Raw genomic sequence first — 23581 nt, 5'->3', positions numbered from 1 at the left:
AGGCGAGAGGTCCAGATCAGTGAGCAGCAGTTTGGTTTCATGCCCAGAAAGAGAACCACAGATGCAATTTTTGCATTGAGAGTGTTGGTAGAGAAGTACAGAGAAGGTCAGAAGGAGCTGCATTGTGTCTTTGTGGATCTAGAGAAGGCAGATGATAGGGTGCCAAGAGAGGTGCTGTGGTACTGTATGAGGAAGTCAGGTGTAGCTGAAAAGTATGTTAGGGTGGTGCAGGACATGTATGAGGATAGTGAGACAGTGGTGAGGTGTGCAGTTGGAGTGACAAATGGTTTCAGGGTGAAGGTAGGGTTACATCAGGGATCAGCTTTGAGCCCCTTCTTGTTTGCAATGGTGATGGAAAGGTTGACAGATGAGGTCAGGCAGGAGGCTCCATGGAGCCTGATGTTTGCAGATGACATTGTAATTTGTGGTGAGAGTAGAGAGCAGGTGGAAGAGAATCTGGAGAGGTGGAGGTTTGCACTGGAGAGGAGAGGAATGAAGGTCAGTAGAGACAAGACGGAATACATGTGTGTGAATGAGAGGGAGGCAGGTGGAAAGGTGAAGATGCAAGGAGTAGAGGTCGTAAAGGTGGATGACTTCAAATATCTTGGGTCAACCATCCAGAGCAATGGACAGTGTAGAAAAGAGGTGAGGAAGAGGGTGCAGGCAGGATGGAGTGGGTGGAGACGGGTGTCAGGGCTGATGTGTGACAGAAGGATAGCAGCAAGAGTGAAAGGGAAGGTTTACAAGACAGTAGTGCGTCCTGCTATGATGTTTGGTTTGGAGACCGTGGCTCTGTCTAAAAGACAGGAGGCTGAGCTGGAGGTGGCGGAGATGAAGATGCTGAGATTTTCATTGGGAGTGACGAGGATGGACAAGATTAGAAATGAGCAGATCAGAGGGACAGTGAAGGTGGAGCAGTTTGGAGATAACTCTTGGTAACTAGCAAAGATACCTTCTCTAGATTGACAAAGCACTTCTTGTAAGTCACTCTGGATAAGAGCGTCGGCTAAATGCTGTAAATGTAAATGAGATAAAGCCAGAGAGGCCAGGTTGAGATGGTTTGGACATGTGTTGAGGAGGAATAGTGGATATATTGGTCATAGAATGTTGGAGATGGAGCTGCCGGGTAGAAGGAGAAGAGGTAGACCTCAGAGAAGGTTTATGGATGTAGTGAAGGTGGACATGGAGATGGTTGGTGTAAAAGTAGAGGAGGCAGTGGATAGGGCAAGATGGAGGCAGATGATCTGCTGTGGCGACTCCTAAAGGGAGCAGCTGAAAGAAGAAGGTTATGAATGCATCACCTGATGAGTAAGACATTGTTTTATGACCATTTTAAGCCAAAGCAGTCATTTTATGTTTGAGAGGTTACACACAGAGCGTTGTAAGAAAAAATAGTAGAGAAAATCTTTGGGTTTACCACCATCAACATCCCATAAAAAACTTGATTGTAGTGTTGCTGGATATTTTGGATAGGCAAAAATTTCATACTTTGTTTAAATTAAATCAAGATAAATGAATCAGTACTCATTTGTTAAATTGAAGTGCAGTATGAGGCCTGATGGAAAACCTTCCAGTGACCATGACGGCTTTGTCCAGCGCCCTTTCTCCGCCGTCAGTGAATGTTACAGGGAAGCCAAAATGCTCCTATACATGTGATTAAAATGATGCAGGAGGCTTCTCAAGTTCTTCCTGTAGTCTCGCAGCCATGGCTACTGTCCCCGCAAACTGCTTGGAACGTGCTTTGTTCACGTGACACTCACTGGCCACTTTATTAGGTAGTGCTAGTAAAAGGTTGGACCCCCTTTTGCCTTCAGAACTGTCTTAATTCTTCATGTCATACTTTCAACAAGGTGTTGGAAACGTTCCTCAGAGATTTTGGTTGGTTATTTGAATTCCTGCTGTCTTTCTATCATCTGGAACCAGTCTGCCCATTCTCCTCTGACCTCTCACATCAACAAGGCATTTTCATCCACACAACTGACCGCTCACTGGATGTTTCCTCTTTTTCGGGCCGTTCTCTGTAAACCCTAGAGATGGTTGTCCGTGAAAATCCCAGTAGATCAGCAGTTTCTGAAATACTGACCACCTCTACATGCCTAAATGCACTGAGCTGCAGCCGTGTGATTGGCTGATTAGCTATTTGTGTTAACAAGCAACTGAAGTGGCCGGTGGGTGTATATTAAATGTTTTATTTAGGGCTGTAACGGAATCAAGTTCTGTCAGTTGAATCGGATTTGATCGTTCAATACAAAGATTCCCTTATGTTTTTCTGCATATAGATTATCTAAAAAGATGTGGGTGTGTGCCTCTCGTCTCGTATCAGACGCTACAGAGCAGTCGGCTCTCTGAAGCCAGCTCTCTTTAAAACTTATAAAAGGTGCAGTCTGACGCTGACGCTCATTAATAGTTGAGACCGCCTCCTGTGTGAGACTGGACTGCTTTCATTGTCATTTCAGCCTCTGTGAGATTTCTACTAATGATAACACAGATAAAAAACACTTGTTCTGTTACTTTACATACATACACACACCACGATTTAATGGTATAAGCTGTAATAATAACAATTTAAAGTGTATTGAAGGAAAGGAAAAGGCGGTTCTAGTTTTCTGACATCTGTTTTAAAACGATTCATTTGGTATTACTTTCTATATATTTTAATGGTTTTGTTTTCGATTCCCCGGCCGGGCGGCAAGGGTCCTCTCTGTGTGGAGTTTGCATGTTCTCCCCGTGTCTGCGTGGGTTTCCTCCGGGTTCTCCGGTTTCCTCCCACAGTCCAAAGACATGCAGTCAAGCCAATTGGACATGCTAAATTGCCCCTAGGTGTGAGTGTGTGAGTGACTGTCTGTGTCTGTCTGCCCTGCGATGGATTGGCGACCTGTCCAGGGTGTATCCTGCCTTCCGCCCGAAGACTGCTGGGATAGGCTCCAGCATCCCCCCGCGACCCTGACGGAGAAGCGGCTTAGAAAATGGATGGATGGATGGATGTTTTTTGGAAATTTAGAGCTTTATATATATATATATATATATATATATATATATATATATATATATATATATATATATATATATATATATATATATATAATCCACTAATTATAGAGGTTATGACCCCTGGTTCCTCTCACCACCACTGTAAAGAAATCAGCAAGTTTCTCAACAATCAAACATTTAGGAAGAAAAAAAAAAAGCTTGAAATTCCCCTTTAATCTACAGTTCTTCACTTTGATAACTATATAACGCATATTGGTCTCCATATCATTGACTAAATAATTTATAGTAGTTACTAAATAGTAAGTGTTATGAGTAATGAGTAAATTGTTAGCTGCGGTTTAAAGGGTTAACTCCGTCTAGTGTCCTTGAGATGCCTTGAACTCTTGTTGTTTTCAGGCCTCTGTTTTCAGACGCTAGATGGCAGTAAAGCACCAGTTATTTCAGTTATCTTGCTTCTGGATTTGAAAGCCCCCTGTGGATGGGTCCTTACATAGACAGGGTCATATGATGAAATTTGGCTGAATGTAACTTTGATGGATGACCTCATTAAGGCTGCATAATGCCTGCTTTTATGAGCGGCTATACGCTCAGCTTGGAGGATGATCCTCGGTTGTCTTTTACCCGTCACACTAGTTAGATGACGGATGAAGGACTGTATTGTCTTTGATTTTGCATCGTCATGACACAGGGATTCCTTAATGTCCGCTTCAGCCTAGATTCTCTTTGTTCTCCAACGGTTCCGTTCACTAACTATGAGCCTAAGACGTTGCTTTGTGTCCACCTGTGTTCATATATGGCTTTCTATGCTGAGCAATGTTTAAACTAGATCTGAATCAATTTCTCACTTTTGTTGCAACAATACAGTCTGAACTGTTGATTGTGAGCACAAACGCCATGCATGCAGTACAGCAATGCACATATATGGGAATTGTGCTGTGATGCCGATACTCATTACAGTGCTACTTTAAAATAAGACCACCCTCATTTATGAATGGTTTAAAATTAGTTTACTAATGCTTATTAAATGTCTTAAACACATTGAATTCATTAATAATATATAAATGCAGTTCTAACACAAATTAAAAGAGAAACACAGGCCTGTTGCTTGCAAAATAGTGAGCCCACATTCATCTACAATTCAGATCTAATTCAGACCAAGTCTGATTTATTTATTTTTTTTTCTGGCTCTTCACATTTATCTCCTAAATGTGATCTGTACGCGACTTCAGTCAGATCAGCTCCTGAACCGACCCGCATACGCAAAAGAACAGTGCTTCACTGGCAGCTCATCCAAGGGTAAACAGTGATGATGGCCAGCGAACCCCAGTGGCTCCCGGAGCTTCAGTTTCATCCACGCCAGCATCCCAGGAGCGATTATGAAGTTCCAGTGGTTGACAGCTGGGCTCATCACCCACAGTGTGTTTGAGTTCGCCGTAAAAAGGGCGCGTTATTCAGCCACGGTCACTTCTTTGGTTCATGTCCTCGGATTCTTTAAATTCTTTTTGACACCGGAGCCTCGGACTCCTCCGGCCGTCTCTTCAAACACAGAGCGGCTGAGACGAGTCGCTTAATTTTTTGGTACAGAAACATCAGCCTAAATGTTTGAGTCTCAGCAGCGTGAAATGTTGACGTATAAGTCGCATGAATTCCGATCTGGCTGTTCAGACTGAGCCGCATCGCTGCAGATCGGATACGTATCGGAATTCGGGACCACACATGAAAACGTCTCAAATCGGAATTGAAAATGACATTCAATGCGTTTTCTGCTGTTCACGCTGACACACAACGGACACACAACGGACACACAACGGACACACAACGGACACACAACTGACACATCTGTGTCGCTTATCAAGAAAAAGATCGGATCGGACTTGGGCCTCTTTTACCTGCTGTGTAAACGTAGCCTTACTTTACTTCGTCTTCTCCATCAGTCACCACAGTCAGAAATGTGGAAACCTGGCAGCTTCATCAGATATTTCTTAGTAAAATAACCACCAGCAGGAAGTCTTATTAGTTAGAAATGAGAATTTGGCCTATATTTCCATTTCACTGTTGTCAGAACAAAACCTGGTATCTCCTTGTAACTTTACAGGAGGAGGAAAAATCCTACTTTTAATGCGAGTCAATGGAACCAGATTTTGACGCACGTCTTTTTGTCCATTCATCGTGAAATTTACATACAGTACGAAGAACAACAGATATTTTCAAATGGTCCGACACTGATATATGTCAAAAATGGAGATGTTTTTTTTTTTCTTCTGACAGCAGCAATATGAAGCTACTAAATTCACATCCTAGCTAAATAATGTATATCACAGGGAATCATGCTTTAAGTTCTTGCTGTTCCTAATATAAACACATTGAAATACCATTTTAGCTTAAAATTTCAATTCTCAAAGCAAATGTTTAACTAAAACTGAGTCTGATTAAATTTTGACCATATGATATTATCAGAAATGGTCGGGTCTTGTTTATAGTTTATCATATGTTGGATATTGAATGTCTGTTGTCTGTATTTTTTTTTTTTTAATTATGTAAACTTACTGTTTGGTTTAATTAGAAGAATGATGTGCTTTTTTTTTTTTTTTTTTTTTTCCTAGACGCCCCTGCTGCTCACGCCCAGCCCTCTACTCTCCAACATCCACTTCTGGAGCACGCTCAGTCCAGTCGCCCCTCTCAGCCCTGCCCGCAGGCAGGGGGCACACACCCTCTTTCAGGTAAGTTGAGCGTCAGTCCGCCAGCTGGCTTCCACCTCCTCCACCTCCTCCTCCTCCTCCTCAGTGTACTTTTATCACCTTTTTATGTCCTTTTATCTCCTGTTGTTTTTCAGTTCCCCTCCGTCCTGAGCTCCACCCAGATATCCGTACCAGTACACAGTCTAGACGGAACCAACACACCAGGTCCTCTCTCTCCAGACCCACAGAAGACCTAGATAAAAGACTCCTTGTGTCGGTGGGCTTGCCTCTGCACAAACGTGCATCATCCCCAGTCCCTGTTTTTATACATTAAGTTGCAGATGCAACCTCAGCCTGTTGACCAAATTTGCCCCTCTTGTGGCAAAGAGGGCAAGTATTCGAGATATTCGTTGCAGGTTATGGGTTCTGCTCCTGGAACGTTCTCTTGTGTCTGGAGGCACAACGCATAAATAAAAAGAGAAACGCAGGCCTGTTGCCTGACAACATCCTCTTTGCTCAAATGGACAAGAGGTAATCAGAGTGTATGTATCAGATGAGCACATTCTTCCCAAAGGATTATCATTAACATCTATTGTTTTGGTTGCTTTTCTCTTTATCAGCACTGAGATTGGCTTTCAGCGAGTCACCGTACTGACTATCTGTGCTAGTTTCGACACAAGAAACATGGTTGTGTGTTTATATATATATATATATATATATATATATATATATATATATATATATATATATATATATATATATATATATATATATATATATATATATATATATATATAACATGGTATCAGTGCAGCCTCATTGTTCAAGGACTACATGATGTTCAGTCAGGATGCTCTTCATTGAAAAAGGAGTTATTTTATGTATTAGTGATTCTCATGCCGTGGGAATATTTTCTTTCTCTTAGTTTACATCACGAGGTATTAGGGGGGGGGTTATTTTAATCATTTATCCAGTCTAACCGTGTACCACCTTTTCACCTGCCTTTTGGGAGAAACTGTCTTTGCCAAGCCAAACCTCCCCTTCTTTGCCTTCTAACTTTGAGTGACACTTGCTAACTTTCGAACAGACCTTTTCCTTACATCGCACCTGTTGCCATATATTTCCAAGCACCTTGTCGTAACTGCCGGAAGAGCTCAGATCAGCCAGGCAAAGACGCACATAGACACAGAAATAGCTGCACTAACATCATCTCAAGGACTTAGAAATCTCTTCAGAATGCCTAGAGATTATAGCCTATAGTTTAGTTGTGGAATAAGAGACCACAAGGATTAGATGCTTATTTTTGTATCTTTAGAAGTGCTTTCAAGACTGTTCTAATGGAATATATAATAGGAACTACAAATTGCTTAGGTTCAACAATCTAAATGAATGTGGGCATCCAAATTTGTAAACTGTATAATGGACATGTTATTATAAATTTCACCTGCAGAAGTGAAACAAAGGAAAATAAGCCTTATGTGCATACAAATGTCAGATATCCAAATATACTTTAGTTTTGGTGCTTTTATTACGACTCATTGAGAAAATGTGCTAATTTCCAGCTGAAATTGCAGACAACTGCACCTGTTTAGCTAAGATTACTGCAGTGTTTGTCTCTTTTTGCAAAATTAATTATTTTCCAGTAGGTAAGCAAGCAAATGCCATTCATTATGCTCCTTTGGCATGTGATCAAATACAGGAAATTGATATTTACTTATTGCACAGTGCAAAACCCTACCTCTGAAACTCAAATTAGGATCTCAGCAAGCCATGATTAAAACTGACAGCGCTTACTCCGAAATGCAAAACTGGATAACGGCTAGACGAAGCCTTGACAAAACATCGCGTTATTCATTAGTTCAAACCATAAGTGTGCACTTGGAAAGCAGCATTTGAAGAGGAACGTGACTTTCCATAGTCCTTTATTACCGTACCGCTTGGTGGCCAGAGGTGGTGAAACATTGAAAAAAAAGGAGATATAAAATAAAATCGAAACCATTAAGCATCTCAGAAATTGGTCTCAGGAATTTTAAGCGCTTTCCCAGAGCACTTAGCAAAGCTGTAGAGCTCTTGGGGCGCTTTCAGACCTCCCTCGTTTGGTCGACTTTCTCAAATCCTGTTGCTCCTTAGTTGGAGCGTGTTATTTGAGCTCAGGCGCGGCCCAATTAAGACGTACTGATCCAGGCACTGATCGAGGTGTGGGCTGTCTCTCAAATCGACCCCTAGTGCATCACGATGTGTGGATGGAAAGCGAGTGACCTGATTATTTCATAAAGCGATTAGATAGACGAGACTACTTGCACCACTTCTGTAGCAGAGCGTCTTTTTTCCTTCTCCTGTAAAGGAAGCGTTTTGGAGATACAAGGTTTTCTTCTGAAAAACGGCGATGTATTTGCACTTGGTCGGAAAAGAATGGCATCATTTGGCATCACTAATGAATACAATGATTTGTATTCAACATCTCACAAACTGGGCTTCACTAAATGAAATTAAATATGCTCGTCAATTAAATTACACTTTCGTTATAATGAAATGGACGGCTGGGAGAGGCTCCAGCACCCCCTGCGACCCTGAGGGGGAAGCAGCTTAGGTGTGTGTGTGGGTGGGTGTGTGTAATGAAATGTGCAGTTGCATAATAACGATACCCACAATATTAAAAAAATAATTATAATTTAGACACAGTAATGATAAACAGTCATGTTGCATAGCCTTCCTAGATTGCGTTTCTCCCACACATAAGGTTCGAACCCAAACTCAAGGTCTGAAAACGCCCTTACGCCAGACTTACGTTGTTCAGAAGTGGCACATTAGTGTCACCAACAAGTGACTGGTGGCTGAGCTGTTTGTGAATCAGGTGTGGTTTGTTGAATCATGTCAGGGAGAGAACGGCGCTTCATAAAGATGGACAGTCTGATGGATTTCTGACGTTTTTGTCCCACAGTATGGGGGCAGTTGGGCAGTTCAGCCAAAAAGGCGCCCTAATGCACAGTGTAAGCCAAGCATCTGTCAGAACAGTGATGCTATAGAGCCGTGTGGATTTCTGTTCTCACTAGAGACGTTTTAAAACGACCTTCCCAGAAATATTCAAATCCAAGACGACTTTATTGACCAAGTAATAACTTCAGTCACTTTTTCTAAAGCACTTTTTCTACATTTCAAGTGCAGCTTGAAGTGCTGGAAAAACAGACACTTTATAACAAAGCATGGTAGGAGGAAGCCGATACAGCGAATCAGTAGAAATACAATGTAAGCCAGCAAAATGGAAAGAAATCATAATAAAAAAAGGAAAATGGATTAAAAGATTTTTTTTTTAAAAATCAGAGCGATCAACAGTAAAGCAGCAAATTCAACAAAACTAATGTAAAAACGTTTTAAAACTTTGTAGAGGTTACATATTTGTTCCAATCTGTGTCTTGTTTGACTTTCTAATAAGAATATTTTTAAGCCTACGCTTCGGAAGTCTGAAATTCAAAACCATGCTAATGCGGTGCCTTAACTGAATCCATTTTCTGCTGCCAAATAAGACGAAGGTGATGGAGGGAAAAAAGGACTATTATCTCAGTCCGTTTTGTGGTCAGTTTCCTGGCCTCTGGTGCTTTGGGGAGCCAAGAACTAGAAGATTAACTTGAACGGAGAAGATGAGTATTATGGATATTATGAACATAGCTGTAATATATGCTAATGACTCTGTTCAAAGCTCTGTTAAAACTGGTTGGTGAAGAAGATTCTACATGCAGTACATGCAGTTATGGGTTTTCAGTGTCTGGGTATTTGGGACCTGGGGCCACTTCCATAAAAGGTCTTAAGTTAAATCCCTTAGGGATCAGTTCAGAGCTGTAAATTCAAAAATTCAACTGCGTTAACTGTCAAACTTATGATATTGTGGATTTTTTTCACTTAAGTATTCCCTGAGGAGCTCACTCAAGTTAAAGGGAACACTTAAAGGTGGCCACTTCCGTAAAGGGTCTTAAGTTAAATACTTAAGGGAGCAGTTTAAAGCTGTAAATTTACCTTTTGCATGTTTCAAAAATGTAACTTATCTTAAAACCGTCTAAAAGTCAACTTATATTATTATGAATTTTTTTCACTTTCCACTTAAGTATTCCCTGAGGAGCTCACTCAAGTTAAAGGGAACATAAAAGGTCTTAAGTTAAATCCTTTAGGCATCAGTTTAAAGCTGTAAATTAAAATTTTGTGTGTTTCAGAGAAGTAACCGTGTTGATTTACATGACGGGTTTTTCACTTCGCACTTAAGTATTCCCTGAGGAGCTCACTCAGGTTAAAGGGAACACTTCAAGGTAAAAAACTGCTTAAGATGTTTTATGCAAGTGACCTCTAAAGTCTGTTCTTGAAAGTGATGCTTACAGATGCTTCTCATGCTACGTCTACCTTGAGATACCTTCTTTCCCCCCAGTTGTAGGAGATGCTGAGTGGCGCGTGTGAAGATGTCGTAATATTAGGCCTGTTGCATTCGTTCTCCTTCACTCGTACAACCTGCTGTTTTCCAGAGATTAAATCCAGCTCGTTTTTACAAGCATTCCTAAAGCATTCATTCAGCACATGATGTCTGTGCACGGGGGCATGAAAGCAGTGCGCTGTGCCTACAGATGCCGCTCTTCTTCGTGCAGATGTCAAGTTGCTCAGTGCCCTGTGAATGTTAAATATTATTTCGTGACTGTGGTGCGCGATGGGAAATTATCAGGGTTTACGCCTCTGTAACGCTTTCTGTTAACTGCTCCGCCACGTCGTACTTTGTGATTGAAAAAATTAGCCACCTTTTGTCAAAAAAGGAAAAAAAAAAGTGAATATTTGACACATTTGTATTGTTTTTTTTCTACTATTTTGAACTGTCATTCATTTTGTCGTCTCATCTGTAAATATTTTAACTGTACTTTTGTTGGTTGGTGGTCTGATATTACGTTGTCTGTTTCTCGTCTCCTTCCCTTTTGATCTGATTCAACTGACATTTGTAGCATTGCCAAATGTATGTACCTTTTTTTTGTGTCTTTAAAAGCTTAATATTTTAATGTTTTCCCTAATAGCACTTAGATTTTTATTTTTTTTTCTCCCCTTCATCATTGAATATATCAGCCTATTCAGATTTAAGACTGGATTTCCCTAGGAAACAAATTAGGAATCTATGCACCTAATACCTGCACAGCTCAGACATTTTACCGAGGTTTTTATATTTGCTAGCAAGAATTGTACCTATATTTTATGGTTCTTGTGCCCTTAAGTCATAAAATCTATTTTTCTCTTAAGAAATATATTCTTAACAGAATAGTTTACATGAATGCCCTATATTTTACTGCAGTTTGGACATAAAAAGGCAAATTGAACAAAAACAGTGCTGCCCCTCATGGATGCACAAGTTTTAAGTGCAGTTTTGTTTTGTTTTGGCTTTTTAGGATAATTCCACGATTTTTCAAACTCTGCATAATTCACTCAGTGTCATTTGTTTGATGTGCAACACTTGGTTTTAGAGAAACTTACCGACTTGAATCGTTCACAGTGGTGGTGAAGGTAACCAGACGTCTATTATTATTATTATTATTATTAAATGATTATTATGTTGCCTGATGTCAGATACATTGAGTGCATTTACATGATTATTCAAATGGTCATGTAAACAGCACACTCTAGTTTATTTGATCGAAGTAAGGCCTAAAAATCTGATAGAGAGCTGGATTTGAGCTCAGTAATCAGATTTCTCGGTGCGTGTAGCTGTTACTCCGATTTCTTTCCGATTTCTCAGTCTGCACGTGTGAGATCGCAGACCGCAATACCAGAAATAAGCGAGAGGCAGCAAAACACTTCTGGAGCGACGCTGAAACAAACTGCTTGATGAAACTCCGAATTTAAATATCCTTTATCTTTTAGATCAGGGGTATTTAATTAAAATTCAGGAAGGTCCAGTTAGAGAGAATTTCCTGTCTGGAAAGGTCCGGAACACCCTAACGTCTAACTTGCGTCGTAATTCAGTGCCATAAACTGTTCACTGAAGTAGCCGAGTAGGAATATCGATATCGTATACGGTCAACAACTGAACGTCAAATCAAATGAAGTCCATTTCAGTCAGATTTCAACAGCATTTAAGATCAGTTTTCTCTTTTTAGAGCACGGCTTGTAAAATAATCTGGCTCACTTTCTTCTCTGACTGCTGTTTCTTGCCTCGTCCCTCATTTGAGTCTCAGTGCTTATTGTAATGCGTAGATCTGATTGGCCGAGTAGCGTCACGTGTGATATTTACAGCGCATGTGATTGGTCAGCGAGTCTCCCGCGCCGCTAAATCTACCGTAAAGGCTAGAAAAGCTATGCCGATTAAAATATGACCACTCTGTCGAAATTAAATAATTCTCCATAGCTTATTGGGTGCAGGTCAGCATATGACAGTGTCTGGGTCCAAATTCGGACTGCGGTCTGCCTATTAGTGACCTCTCTTCTAGATGATGTTCTGATTACTGTCTCACTTGTGTGGACACTCGGCCTGTTGATCGGATTACTGACCAAATCTGATTTTCTGCAGTTATCGGATTATGAAGTGCATGTAAACACACTGTTTTATGATGGTTTGAGATGAAAATAAATGGCCTGCTTTTAAAATCCAATTCATACATGCAAGGCGTCGTACGGCAAAATGAACTTTCTTACCATCAACGTTACGGATAAACATCTGAAGACACTTGTAGGTTCACTGGTCATTCTGGATTTTAAATAAATGCCTTGTAGGTATTTAAATTCTACCACTGTGAAAGAAATAAAGTCTGTAAGCTTCTCTGCGGGGAACCGTTTCACGTCATATCACTCGGAATGACTTTGTTTACATCACAATGACAGTTATCCAGAGAAAAAGAGTGGAATTCTGCTTTAATAACTGCTTCTAGATCGGACTAGGACTAAATGTATCCCGTTACGACGGATAAATGTTCAGTCTCTAAAGAAATCTATATTAAAAGAAAGGTACAAATGCATCATTTGACACGCTTTTTGTTTTCCAGCCTATGTTTTGTCTAACAGTCTGCAATTTGTGACTAGCAGCTCGAACGTTTACATACTGTTGATTGGCATACCTGTTGTACTTATTGTGAATGTTTACGAGGAGGAAAAACATTAAAGTCTCTCTAATGAGCGTCTGGGTTTTATATCCTCTCTGGGTTTTGTAGCGAAAAAGGCACCGTGCTGATTGTGTTAACGTTAGCAGGTTTGGCACCTGTGAAAACCAGACCAAACCGAATAATCAGCCGCATCATCTCAGACAGGAGCCAAGAGGAACAGGCTGACGCTGCAAAGTGCCACATGCGGGTTTGCCCACCTCTGCTTCAGGGCCACAGGTCAGGGACATGGATGAGGGGTCAGCGGACCTGAAGCTACACAGCACAATGCGAGGAAACTTTTCCAGGAAGCTAGTAGGATGTCCATTTTATGACCTGTTGCACTCCACTCAAATGTGCCATGAGGCAGCAGGGCGCCCTGGTGTGGAAGATACCTCCATTGTGTGTGTTGATATGCTGTCAAGACTGGATGAGATGGGCTGGTGCAAACAAAAGCTCGAGATGTTCTTCAGTTGTTAAGCCAGGGAAAACAACTCCTGAAATAACACGGCTCTGTGCTTTAGAGGCTTTGTTAATGATAGCAATAGAGAGAGAGAGAGAGAGAGATAAAGATACTCTTATCTACTACATTTCCAGAAAGTACTGGAAACATCGCTGCTGGTCGGAAGAAAACCTCACATCGTTTTCCAGTTTTTGACATAATTTGAAAACGCCTATTGACCCTTACATTGAATGCAAATCTCTGAACGGATGGACCAAAAGAAACGGCACAAAATGACTTGGACGTCTGGTTCCATTGACCTACATTATAAGTAGTTACCATTTTGGAGATATGAGGGTTTTTTTTTTCTTCTTTCATCCAACAACAGCGATATGTGAAACAGTTTTACAGGCTTAGAAGATTTGAGAGAAAAAAACCTTTTAAATTGGTATAAAATAGAGATGCCATACTTGTCAGGTACTGATATTTGGCCCAATATCAGCTGTAAATGCGGTACTCGCACCGTGATGTCAGCAGTGCAGCTCTTCCTCTGGGGTAGCTGGAGCGGCTCTGTAGGCGACCCGGCCTCACATTTGGGGTTTCTTTGGTCTCTTGTTCAGCCGTCTTGCTGCTTTTTCTTTTTTTCCCCTCATATCTCTGTTTGGAGTCTCTGAAAAACCTCCACCCCTCTATCTCAACAAGAATCGGGACACCCTACCCCTAGACGGGAACGAGACGGGGCTAAGGGCCAAGTAGCAGGGGCGAAGGGGGATTGGGCCTTTAAGTGCGTTGGTGTTTAACTGGATTGGACATTTTACGTCCCAAGTTCTTACAAGGCATCACTCCACATAAGCCTTTTTGGCAGTGTATACACAGGCCTTAAAACAGCAAGCAACACATTAGTACGTATAAGACTTTAATCACTGCATTGTAACATTTTCATACTCTTTTTTTTTTTTTTGTAATCAATTAGCAGAACTTTTTACATTATAATACAAAAATCATCCATTTTCAAACACGTGATATACAAAAATAAACATCTAGTACAAAATCTCATTCAGAAAACTGTCAGATCTTTTCCTTCATACCGCGACTGGTTTGAAAGAGCAAAGTGCTATGATTTTTCAATTTAAACTCCTTTTAATGATCATTTAGAGCTTCGTACAGATGAGCAGCGTTAACCGCGACGTTATTTGAGTGCGGATATACTGAGTGCAGGTAAGTTCACTCAGAGCAGGTCCTGGCCAGCCCAGCTCGTGTATGGAACACAGGATTAACATGGCAGTGTTTTGTGCTTTGAGTGAATGAATCCGCTGTCCAAACAGACGAAGGTGATCATGCAGGCTGAAATACACACTCGCTGTGTTCTGACCTCACTTACCATCACCATCACCATCAGTGGCAGAATGTGGATGTAAAAACTCCAGGCAGACTCGAGCTCATGTTTAGCTCCTTTATGCACAATCAGTGTGGAATTATTTTTGATCTCTTCGTATGCAGAGCACTGTGCAAAAGCCGGAGACCACCCCTTCTTCGTTTATTTAATTCCCGGTCAAAATGGCCATTAAGTTCATTATTCGTTTTCTAGGTGATATTTCTGAGGATATTACACAGAACTAGATCCTCTTGCATAAGGAAAGGGAAGGTCAAAGTAAAGTAACAGGAATCTTCCAAAACTGAAGTTCGAAAAATTATTAAAACATGGAAGAATAGAAAGTGGGACTCTGAACAACCATGCAAGACCTACAGGTCCTTAAAGCTTTGATCTCTGAGAGAGAGGAGAAGATCAAGATGCTTCAGATCTGAAAACATCCACAGGTGTTTCTGTCCATCCTTCCACTGGGAGAAGACAACAACGTGCAAATCAAGTAAATAAGCTGCTGATGTTCTCGGAACAATGGACTGGCCACCTCAGAGTCCAGACCTCAACATCACTGTGTTTGGGTTACTTGGGTCATGATGCATAGAAAATGCAACCAACTTCCGAGACTGAACTTTGAAAAATACCCCAGCCTTGTGCTTCTTGACCATTTTGACTGGCGATTTAATAAATAAAAGGGAGCTCTGACTTTTCCACAGTGCTGTATGATTTCCTGGCATTTGGTCATTTTGATATCTTTGGCTTTGAGCACCGTCTCCTCGCAGGTCCCTCCAACAAGCGACTCCAATCACAGTCCCACCTGCTTTCCTCCTCACTCCGCGTCGTCTCCGACCACAGCCGCCAAGGTTTGTTTGATTTTGCTTCCTTTGGTCCATCTTCAACACCGTGTTGCCATTAGTGACTGACCCCGTTAGCTTCCGGCTTCTCAGCTAGAGAGGCTGTATTGGTGGCTGCTGTTTAGAGACAACACAACACAGAATCCTCAGTCAAATGGACTGGAATTTTCTGGGAATTTTATCCATTTCAAACAGCATTAGTTGTAAAGAAGCTCTTTTTTGTTAACATTCAGGACGAGTTTATTATTCGACACTTCTACTAACTCTAGAATGTATGGCGATGAGGGGAACTGTGGGTAAACGGGCGTTCCAGCCTAAATCTGGCATTTCATGTGATCACAGGACAGGAGCAAAGAGCAGTTATGGTGAATAACGTTGGAATCTACGCAGTTACAACAGCATTTTGTACGAATCCTGGTTATTTAATCAAGACTGGAAAGTACGAAGGGCAAGATCTGCCAATATGAAAAATAATATTTAAATATTACTCAGTAAATAAATAAATAAAATAACTTATTTTGATCGTAATTATACATTTCCTTTTTCTGCAATTACGTATTTCTCAATTGATTTCTGTATTTATTTTTTATTAATGCCTTTGTTCACTGTTATATTGTTTTCCGTATCTATATTTGTAATAATTGTGTGCTTATGTATTTATTAATTCATCTATTTATGTATTCATTAACTCATTTTTATTGATGTATTTCTTCATTCATATGATAATGAGGGGGCGTGTTTTTCGTGAAATGGGCGTCCAAATGTCTGGGTGAGCTAAATTTTTGGACTCAGGTCCAGAGGTCGACGATATGGAGTTGACCTCTGTATCAGCAGAGGCTGCAAAACGGACCAAACTGTCCCCACAGCCTCCAACAGAAGAGCCAATAATCCGGACCTGCGATTTCAGCCAGATCAGCCGAGAGTCTGTAAACAGACATTACTGGACAGTGTTGTCCTGAGTCGCCACTGATGGAGCAAGACAAACAATCGATCTACAGAATCTGACATCCGTCAACCAATATGAACATTAACACACCATGACCGACAGCTGACCGACAGCCTCCAAAATATATAAATACAAAGATTTGGAAGGGAAATTACTTAACAGACAAGTAAATGCATGCATATTCATTTATTTAAGGTTTTATTTATTGATATTACTTTTGCTGTATAATTATTCATTTTTAGATTTATCAGTATTCTTTGCAATTCTGATTCATATCAATTCACAGAGTCATTTTTATTTAAATAATAACATTTATTTTAATTTATTTTTCATTTTGGCAGATCTGGCCCTGCACAACATTGTGGGTTTGTCATATAATCGTGAACTTTCAGTGGCCACACATTTCGCTGCCTGGTCTAATAAAGGCCCAGAACAGAGCGAACTTATGGTTCTAGTTGTTTGTTTTCTACCTGCTCAAAAGACCGTCGGAACCTCTAGAATAACCACAGTTAACAACGTAACGGTCTTTTTGGCCACTTTGTGTCCAACGTGTCTAATCTGGCTCTGGCTAATTAGCCAACCTTAGTGGCTGATATGAAATGACACACCCCTTCACTGTCCTGTGCTCACACAAAGCACCCAGCACCAGTCCGCCTGTCAACCTCCCGCTCCCTTTCACCATCACTCGTGAACAAGACCCCGAGATACTTAAACTCCTCCACTTGAGGCAAGAGCTCATCCCCGACCCAGAGAGGGCTCTCCACCCTCTTATGTTTATACTTATTACAAATGATGCTGCTTCCATGCTGGTGGGAATGCGAACGATCAAGTATTATTAAAATTCTGATCTGGCGTACAGCGCAGCAGTGCACCACCCCCCCACCCCACCCACTAGTTAAGACTCCCCCACACGATGGAGGAAGCCTGCGTTAGCCTTCGCCCTCCTAGTGCTGGTGCCGAGACCTGTGAAGCAGCGCCGCATCTTTTCAAACTGCAACTCACGCAACGTCACGGGGAACACGCTGGGAGGAAAGCGCCAACCCTAGATCTGTTACATCAGCGGAGAGACGCCTGCGCTGACTCGCATCGAGCTGAGTGATGGGGGCGAGGCGGGGCCAACCTATCCACCCAGAGAGCGAGGCCAATTGTGCTCTCTTGGACTTCCGGCCACGGACGACTGTCCCTTTTTGTGTTTTTGACCAATATTCCCTCACTTCAATTCCCAGCACGCGTCAGACAAATACATCATTCAACCAGCGTGCCTTTAGATCCTCCCTAAGTGCTGGCAGTAATCCAAAGGACCTTCCACCTTCATCATGAGAAAGGGTTTTTCCTGGGCTTTAAACCCAGAAAACCTTGCTCTGGAGGCTACGGTGACACTGTTGTAGGAGGCAATCAGACGTGTTTACAACAGATGCAGCGATTTTTTTTATTTTATCTGTAATGCCTCCTTCTTAAGTAGAAAACAAGGGAAAGCGAGAGTACCTGTCCTGTCATTTTTGTGTACGTGCTGCACTAAGAGCAGCACCAGAAAGATCGTGAAGCCCATACAGCCGAAGATCATGCCACACAGCAAGAAGCTATAGCTGCCGTATGAATTGATGACCTGTGTGAGAGGGGAGTATTAGGTCAACACTGTCAAATCAGCAAATATTAAGTTGCACATTCTACACAGACAGTGGGTTGATTCCTTACCGATCCTACGAGCAGCTGCAGAAGCATCTCCCCCATCCCAGCACAGGTCACGAGTACCGTAGTGGCGCAACCTTAGAGAGGAAATGCACACAGTTATTTGTGCTGTTCAAAGGAACAGTGAGTTCAGAGTTTTCGCCTCAACTTGAATACATTTTGCTCTGACATGTCGTAGCTTTGAGGCTAATAGGAATTACATAATTGACAGTGTTACTGAGTAGACTGATAAATCAATGTGATCAGTTATTAATCTCAGCGTTACTGAGCTCTGCTAAAGCCTGAGTAGACTGATAAATCAATGTGATCAGTTATTAATCTCAGGGTTACTGAGCTCTGCTAAAGCCTGAGTAGACTGATAAATCAATGTGATCGGTTATTAATCTCAGCGTTACTGAGCTCTGCTAAAGCCTGAGTAGACTGATAACTCAATGTGATCGGTTATTAATCTCAGCGTTACTGAGCTCTGCTAAAGCCTGAGTAGACTGATAAATCAATGTGATCGGTTATTAATCTCAGCGTTACTGAGCTCTGCTAAAGCCTGAGTAGACTGATAAATCAATGTGATCGGTTATTAATCTCAGCGTTACTGAGCTCTGCTAAAGCCTGAGTAGACTGATAAATCAATGTGATCGGTTATTAATCTCAGCGTTACTGAGCTCTGCTAAAGCCTGAGTAGACTGATAAATCAATGTGATCGGTTATTAATCTCAGCGTTACTGAGCTCTGCTAAAGCCTGAGTAGACTGATAAATCAATGTGATCGGTTATTAATCTCAGTGTTACTGAGCTCTGCTAAAGCCTGAGTAGACTGATAAATCAATGTGATCAGTTATTAATCTCAGTGTTACTGAGCTCTGCTAAAGCCTGAGTAGACTGATAAATCAATGTGATCAGTTATTAATCTCAGGGTTACTGAGCTCTGCTAAAGCCTGAGTAGACTGATAAATCAATGTGATCGGTTATTAATCTCAGCGTTACTGAGCTCTGCTAAAGCCTGAGTAGACTGATAACTCAATGTGATCGGTTATTAATCTCAGCGTTACTGAGCTCTGCTAAAGCCTGAGTAGACTGATAAATCAATGTGATCGGTTATTAATCTCAGCGTTACTGAGCTCTGCTAAAGCCTGAGTAGACTGATAAATCAATGTGATCAGTTATTAATCTCAGGGTTACTGAGCTCTGCTAAAGCCTGAGTAGACTGATAAATCAATGTGATCGGTTATTAATCTCAGCGTTACTGAGCTCTGCTAAAGCCTGAGTAGACTGATAACTCAATGTGATCGGTTATTAATCTCAGCGTTACTGAGCTCTGCTAAAGCCTGAGTAGACTGATAAATCAATGTGATCGGTTATTAATCTCAGCGTTACTGAGCTCTGCTAAAGCCTGAGTAGACTGATAAATCAATGTGATCAGTTATTAATCTCAGGGTTACTGAGCTCTGCTAAAGCCTGAGTAGACTGATAAATCAATGTGATCGGTTATTAATCTCAGCGTTACTGAGCTCTGCTAAAGCCTGAGTAGACTGATAAATCAATGTGATCAGTTATTAATCTCAGCGTTACTGAGCTCTGCTAAAGCCTGAGTAGACTGATAAATCAATGTGATCGGTTATTAATCTCAGCGTTACTGAGCTCTGCTAAAGCCTGAGTAGACTGATAAATCAATGTGATCGGTTATTAATCTCAGTGTTACTGAGCTCTGCTAAAGCCTGAGTAGACTGATAACTCAATGTGATCGGTTATTAATCTCAGCGTTACTGAGCTCTGCTAAAGCCTGAGTAGACTGATAAATCAATGTGATCGGTTATTAATCTCAGCGTTACTGAGCTCTGCTAAAGCCTGAGTAGACTGATAAATCAATGTGATCGGTTATTAATCTCAGCGTTACTGAGCTCTGCTAAAGCCTGAGTAGACTGATAAATCAATGTGATCGGTTATTAATCTCAGCGTTACTGAGCTCTGCTAAAGCCTGAGTAGACTGATAAATCAATGTGATCGGTTATTAATCTCAGCGTTACTGAGCTCTGCTAAAGCCTGAGTAGACTGATAAATCAATGTGATCGGTTATTAATCTCAGTGTTACTGAGCTCTGCTAAAGCCTGAGTAGACTGATAAATCAATGTGATCAGTTATTAATCTCAGTGTTACTGAGCTCTGCTAAAGCCTGAGTAGACTGATAAATCAATGTGATCAGTTATTAATCTCAGTGTTACTGAGCTCTGCTAAAGCCTGAGTAGACTGATAAATCAATGTGATCAGTGATTAATCTCAGTGTTACTGAGCTCTGCTAAAGCCTGAGTAGACTGATAAATCAATGTGATCAGTTATTAATCTCAGGGTTACTGAGCTCTGCTAAAGCCTGAGTAGACTGATAAATCAATGTGATCGGTTATTAATCTCAGCGTTACTGAGCTCTGCTAAAGCCTGAGTAGACTGATAAATCAATGTGATCGGTTATTAATCTCAGCGTTACTGAGCTCTGCTAAAGCCTGAGTAGACTGATAAATCAATGTGATCGGTTATTAATCTCAGCGTTACTGAGCTCTGCTAAAGCCTGAGTAGACTGATAAATCAATGTGATCGGTTATTAATCTCAGCGTTACTGAGCTCTGCTAAAGCCTGAGTAGACTGATAAATCAATGTGATCGGTTATTAATCTCAGCGTTACTGAGCTCTGCTAAAGCCTGAGTAGACTGATAAATCAATGTGATCGGTTATTAATCTCAGTGTTACTGAGCTCTGCTAAAGCCTGAGTAGACTGATAAATCAATGTGATCAGTTATTAATCTCAGTGTTACTGAGCTCTGCTAAAGCCTGAGTAGACTGATAAATCAATGTGATCAGTTATTAATCTCAGTGTTACTGAGCTCTGCTAAAGCCTGAGTAGACTGATAAATCAATGTGATCAGTGATTAATCTCAGTGTTACTGAGCTCTGCTAAAGCCTGAGTAGACTGATAAATCAATGTGATCAGTTATTAATCTCAGTGTTACTGAGCTCTGCTAAAGCCTGAGTAGACTGATAAATCAATGTGATCAGTGATTAATCTCAGTGTTACTGAGCTCTGCTAAAGCCTGCTTGAATGTGTTAAGATGGAGCATTTGAGCAAATCATGGTTTATAAATGCTTAAATATTTTTAAATGTAACAGAATACAATCCTGGAAACCCATTCCATGAAGCTCTCCAAGCTCTCTCTACGGGAATGTCTGTATAACTGTGTCCTTGCTCCGCAGCTCTAATGCTGTAATGTATGAAAGCCCAGCACTTCTGAGCTCGCGCTGCACATCATTTCGGGGAGGCAGTGTGTGAATAAGGTGCTAGAGAGTGGGCGGAGAGTGGGCGGAGAGCGGGCGGAGCCTTCAGTCTGACGACCACAGCTGCCCAGCAAACACCAAAAATAATCATTCTGTGGTTTAATTACTGCTTTGAATTTACTGGAGATAAATGTTACTCACAGTGAGCCTGATGACCATGACTGCGGCGTTATGTCAGCAGAGAATAATGTACTTGCGATTAGACTGCGTCAGATGTTGGGTGTCTGTGGGACTGCATGGGCAGGAGGGGACCAAATTGTTCCGGTTGCAGGAGGGAGTGGGATGAAATCTCGCGGGAGCGGGACTGAAAAATACAGTCCCATCCAAACCTCTACTTTGGACACCCCTGTGCATTTACATAAATTTACATTTGTGGTATTTGGCTGACGCTCTTATCCAGAGCAACTTACAATTTGATCATTTTACACAGGGAGGCGAAGGCGGTGTTAGGAGTCTTGCCCAAGGACCCTTATTGGTATAATGTAGGGTGTTTGCCCAGGCATGGCACTGAACCTAGTCTACAGCGTAGAGGGCAGAGATGTTACCCACTACACTAACCAACCACCCTGTGCAAGTGGAACACTCCTAAAAAATATGTAACGCTGCTCCACAGAAATCGTACCACATGATATAAAACAAAAAAAGGGCAAAATAAAAAATCAACACATGCTCTTGGAACAAACAGACCATTTTAAATCGGACGGCTCACCTCCCTGTAGCTATCTAAACCTGGGCTTTGTGGGTGTAAGAGTTTAAAAGTATGAGTGTTTCGTGGTGACGTCATATTTAATAGAAAAGGGCTTAGATTAATTGGTCAGACAGGGAACACGGCGAAGCCACAGAGAATGAACTAATGCTGCCTTAATTTTTCTCAACTGGATCGGAGATTATTCACTCGCCAGACTAATGTACCTTTGCCTTTGAAAAGTCCAGTAATATCATTCAAAATTTAGCAGCACAGAACCCTCCTAATTCCTCAGACCTCTGAAGAGATCAATTATCATCTGCTTGAATATTGATTGAGTGACTGAGCTTGGAGGAGCCGTCCCCATATGAGGACCTACCAGATGAATCACGAATTAAAAAGCTGTCAGTCTGGCAGCTCGCGCAAGTCGAGGGCGGCCTCGCTGGGATGCTGAATACATGAGGCAGGGAAAAGGTGTGTTAGCGCCAGACAGGAACGATTTGTTTCGGGGATTGACGTTCCAAATGAAGGCATTTCCTTTAACCGTATCCTTGACCTCGGCACTAAAGCTCCAGCAAACACCACTGTAATCACTCACTGTCGAGCAATAATTACAACAACGGAAGGCAATAATGAAAAAGGTCTTGTAGGGACAACTACTGCTATAAATACCTTTGTAGTCCAGGATGTCTTCGGTGAAAGCCAGCATGCAGGGGTAGATACTGCTGATAAAGAGACCCAGAAAGCAGGTGCCGATGAACAGGAACACACTGCTCATGTAGAGGATGAGCAGAAGGAACAGGGTGACTATCACACCAACCTGGGAATTACAGGATTACAATAGAGAAGCGTTAAGTGGGTTCCACTGAAATCTACTGTATATAAATCTCCCCCTTTTCCCCCCAAACGTCTTCAGTCGGGCAAGACGAGCGGTGTCAGTTTGCGTCTTTAGCCAACAAGGCTGATGAAGTTAACAAGCAACGGAAGCTTATATACCTGCTGTTAGCGCTGTGCAATTACACACCTGACTCAAACCACATGAAGCTGTTAAGTGATCTTAAATAGACTTACTGTATAGCTGCACGTTGTAGTTCTACAGTTACAGACTGTAGTCCATCTGTTTCTCTGATACTCTGTTAGCCCCCTTTTACCCTGTAAGCTGTATAGAAAACTTTGCAAGCCCACTCCTACCAGGAGACTGCCCCCCCTCCAGTTTCTGGAAGAAATGTTGACTTAGTACCTCAAAATGACGACTTTTCTTATTTCTTATTTATTAATTTCTCAAAACAGTGGCTTAAAAACTCTAAGTAATGATACTTTTCTTGAAATACTCATTTTAGTATCTCATAACATTTACTTGCTATCTCAAAATACTGAATTCTTTTCTTAAAATTTAAAACACTGTCAAAATAAGTTATTACATTTCAAGAAAATAGGTCATTATTTCTGGATAAGATAACTACTGTAAGTTATCATTTCAACATACTAATGTTCTTATTTTGGGAAAATAAATCATTTCAAGATA

General features: G+C 41.3%; 2 protein-coding genes across 3 annotated transcripts in view; one reads left to right on the top strand and one right to left on the bottom strand.

The window, feature by feature from the left end:
* Positions 1-6358, top strand: part of elk4 (ETS transcription factor ELK4) — a 30061-nt gene extending 23703 nt beyond the window's left edge. For both annotated transcript variants that reach the window (XM_017714835.2, XM_017714834.2), the window contains exons 5-6: positions 5595-5711; positions 5825-6358. In XM_017714835.2, coding sequence (XP_017570324.1) covers positions 5595-5711; positions 5825-5926 — 219 coding nt within the window. In that variant the 3' untranslated portion in view covers positions 5927-6358. The remainder of the gene's footprint in view (positions 1-5594; positions 5712-5824) is intronic.
* Positions 6359-14322: 7964 nt separating this feature from the next.
* mfsd4aa (major facilitator superfamily domain containing 4Aa) overlaps positions 14323-23581 on the bottom strand; it is a 32155-nt gene continuing 22896 nt past the window's right edge. The window contains exons 7-10 of the mRNA XM_017714801.1: positions 22729-22876; positions 18061-18131; positions 17851-17971; positions 14323-15536 (exon numbers count right to left, since the gene is read on the bottom strand). Of these exons, the coding sequence (XP_017570290.1) occupies positions 15478-15536; positions 17851-17971; positions 18061-18131; positions 22729-22876 (399 nt within the window). The 3' untranslated portion in view covers positions 14323-15477. The remainder of the gene's footprint in view (positions 15537-17850; positions 17972-18060; positions 18132-22728; positions 22877-23581) is intronic.

The sequence above is a fragment of the Pygocentrus nattereri genome, chromosome 21 (genome assembly GCF_015220715.1).
Source record: "Pygocentrus nattereri isolate fPygNat1 chromosome 21, fPygNat1.pri, whole genome shotgun sequence".
NCBI lineage: Eukaryota > Metazoa > Chordata > Actinopteri > Characiformes > Serrasalmidae > Pygocentrus > Pygocentrus nattereri.
Note: the sequence above shows the minus strand (reverse complement) of the source record. Positions and strands in the feature narration are given on the sequence as shown.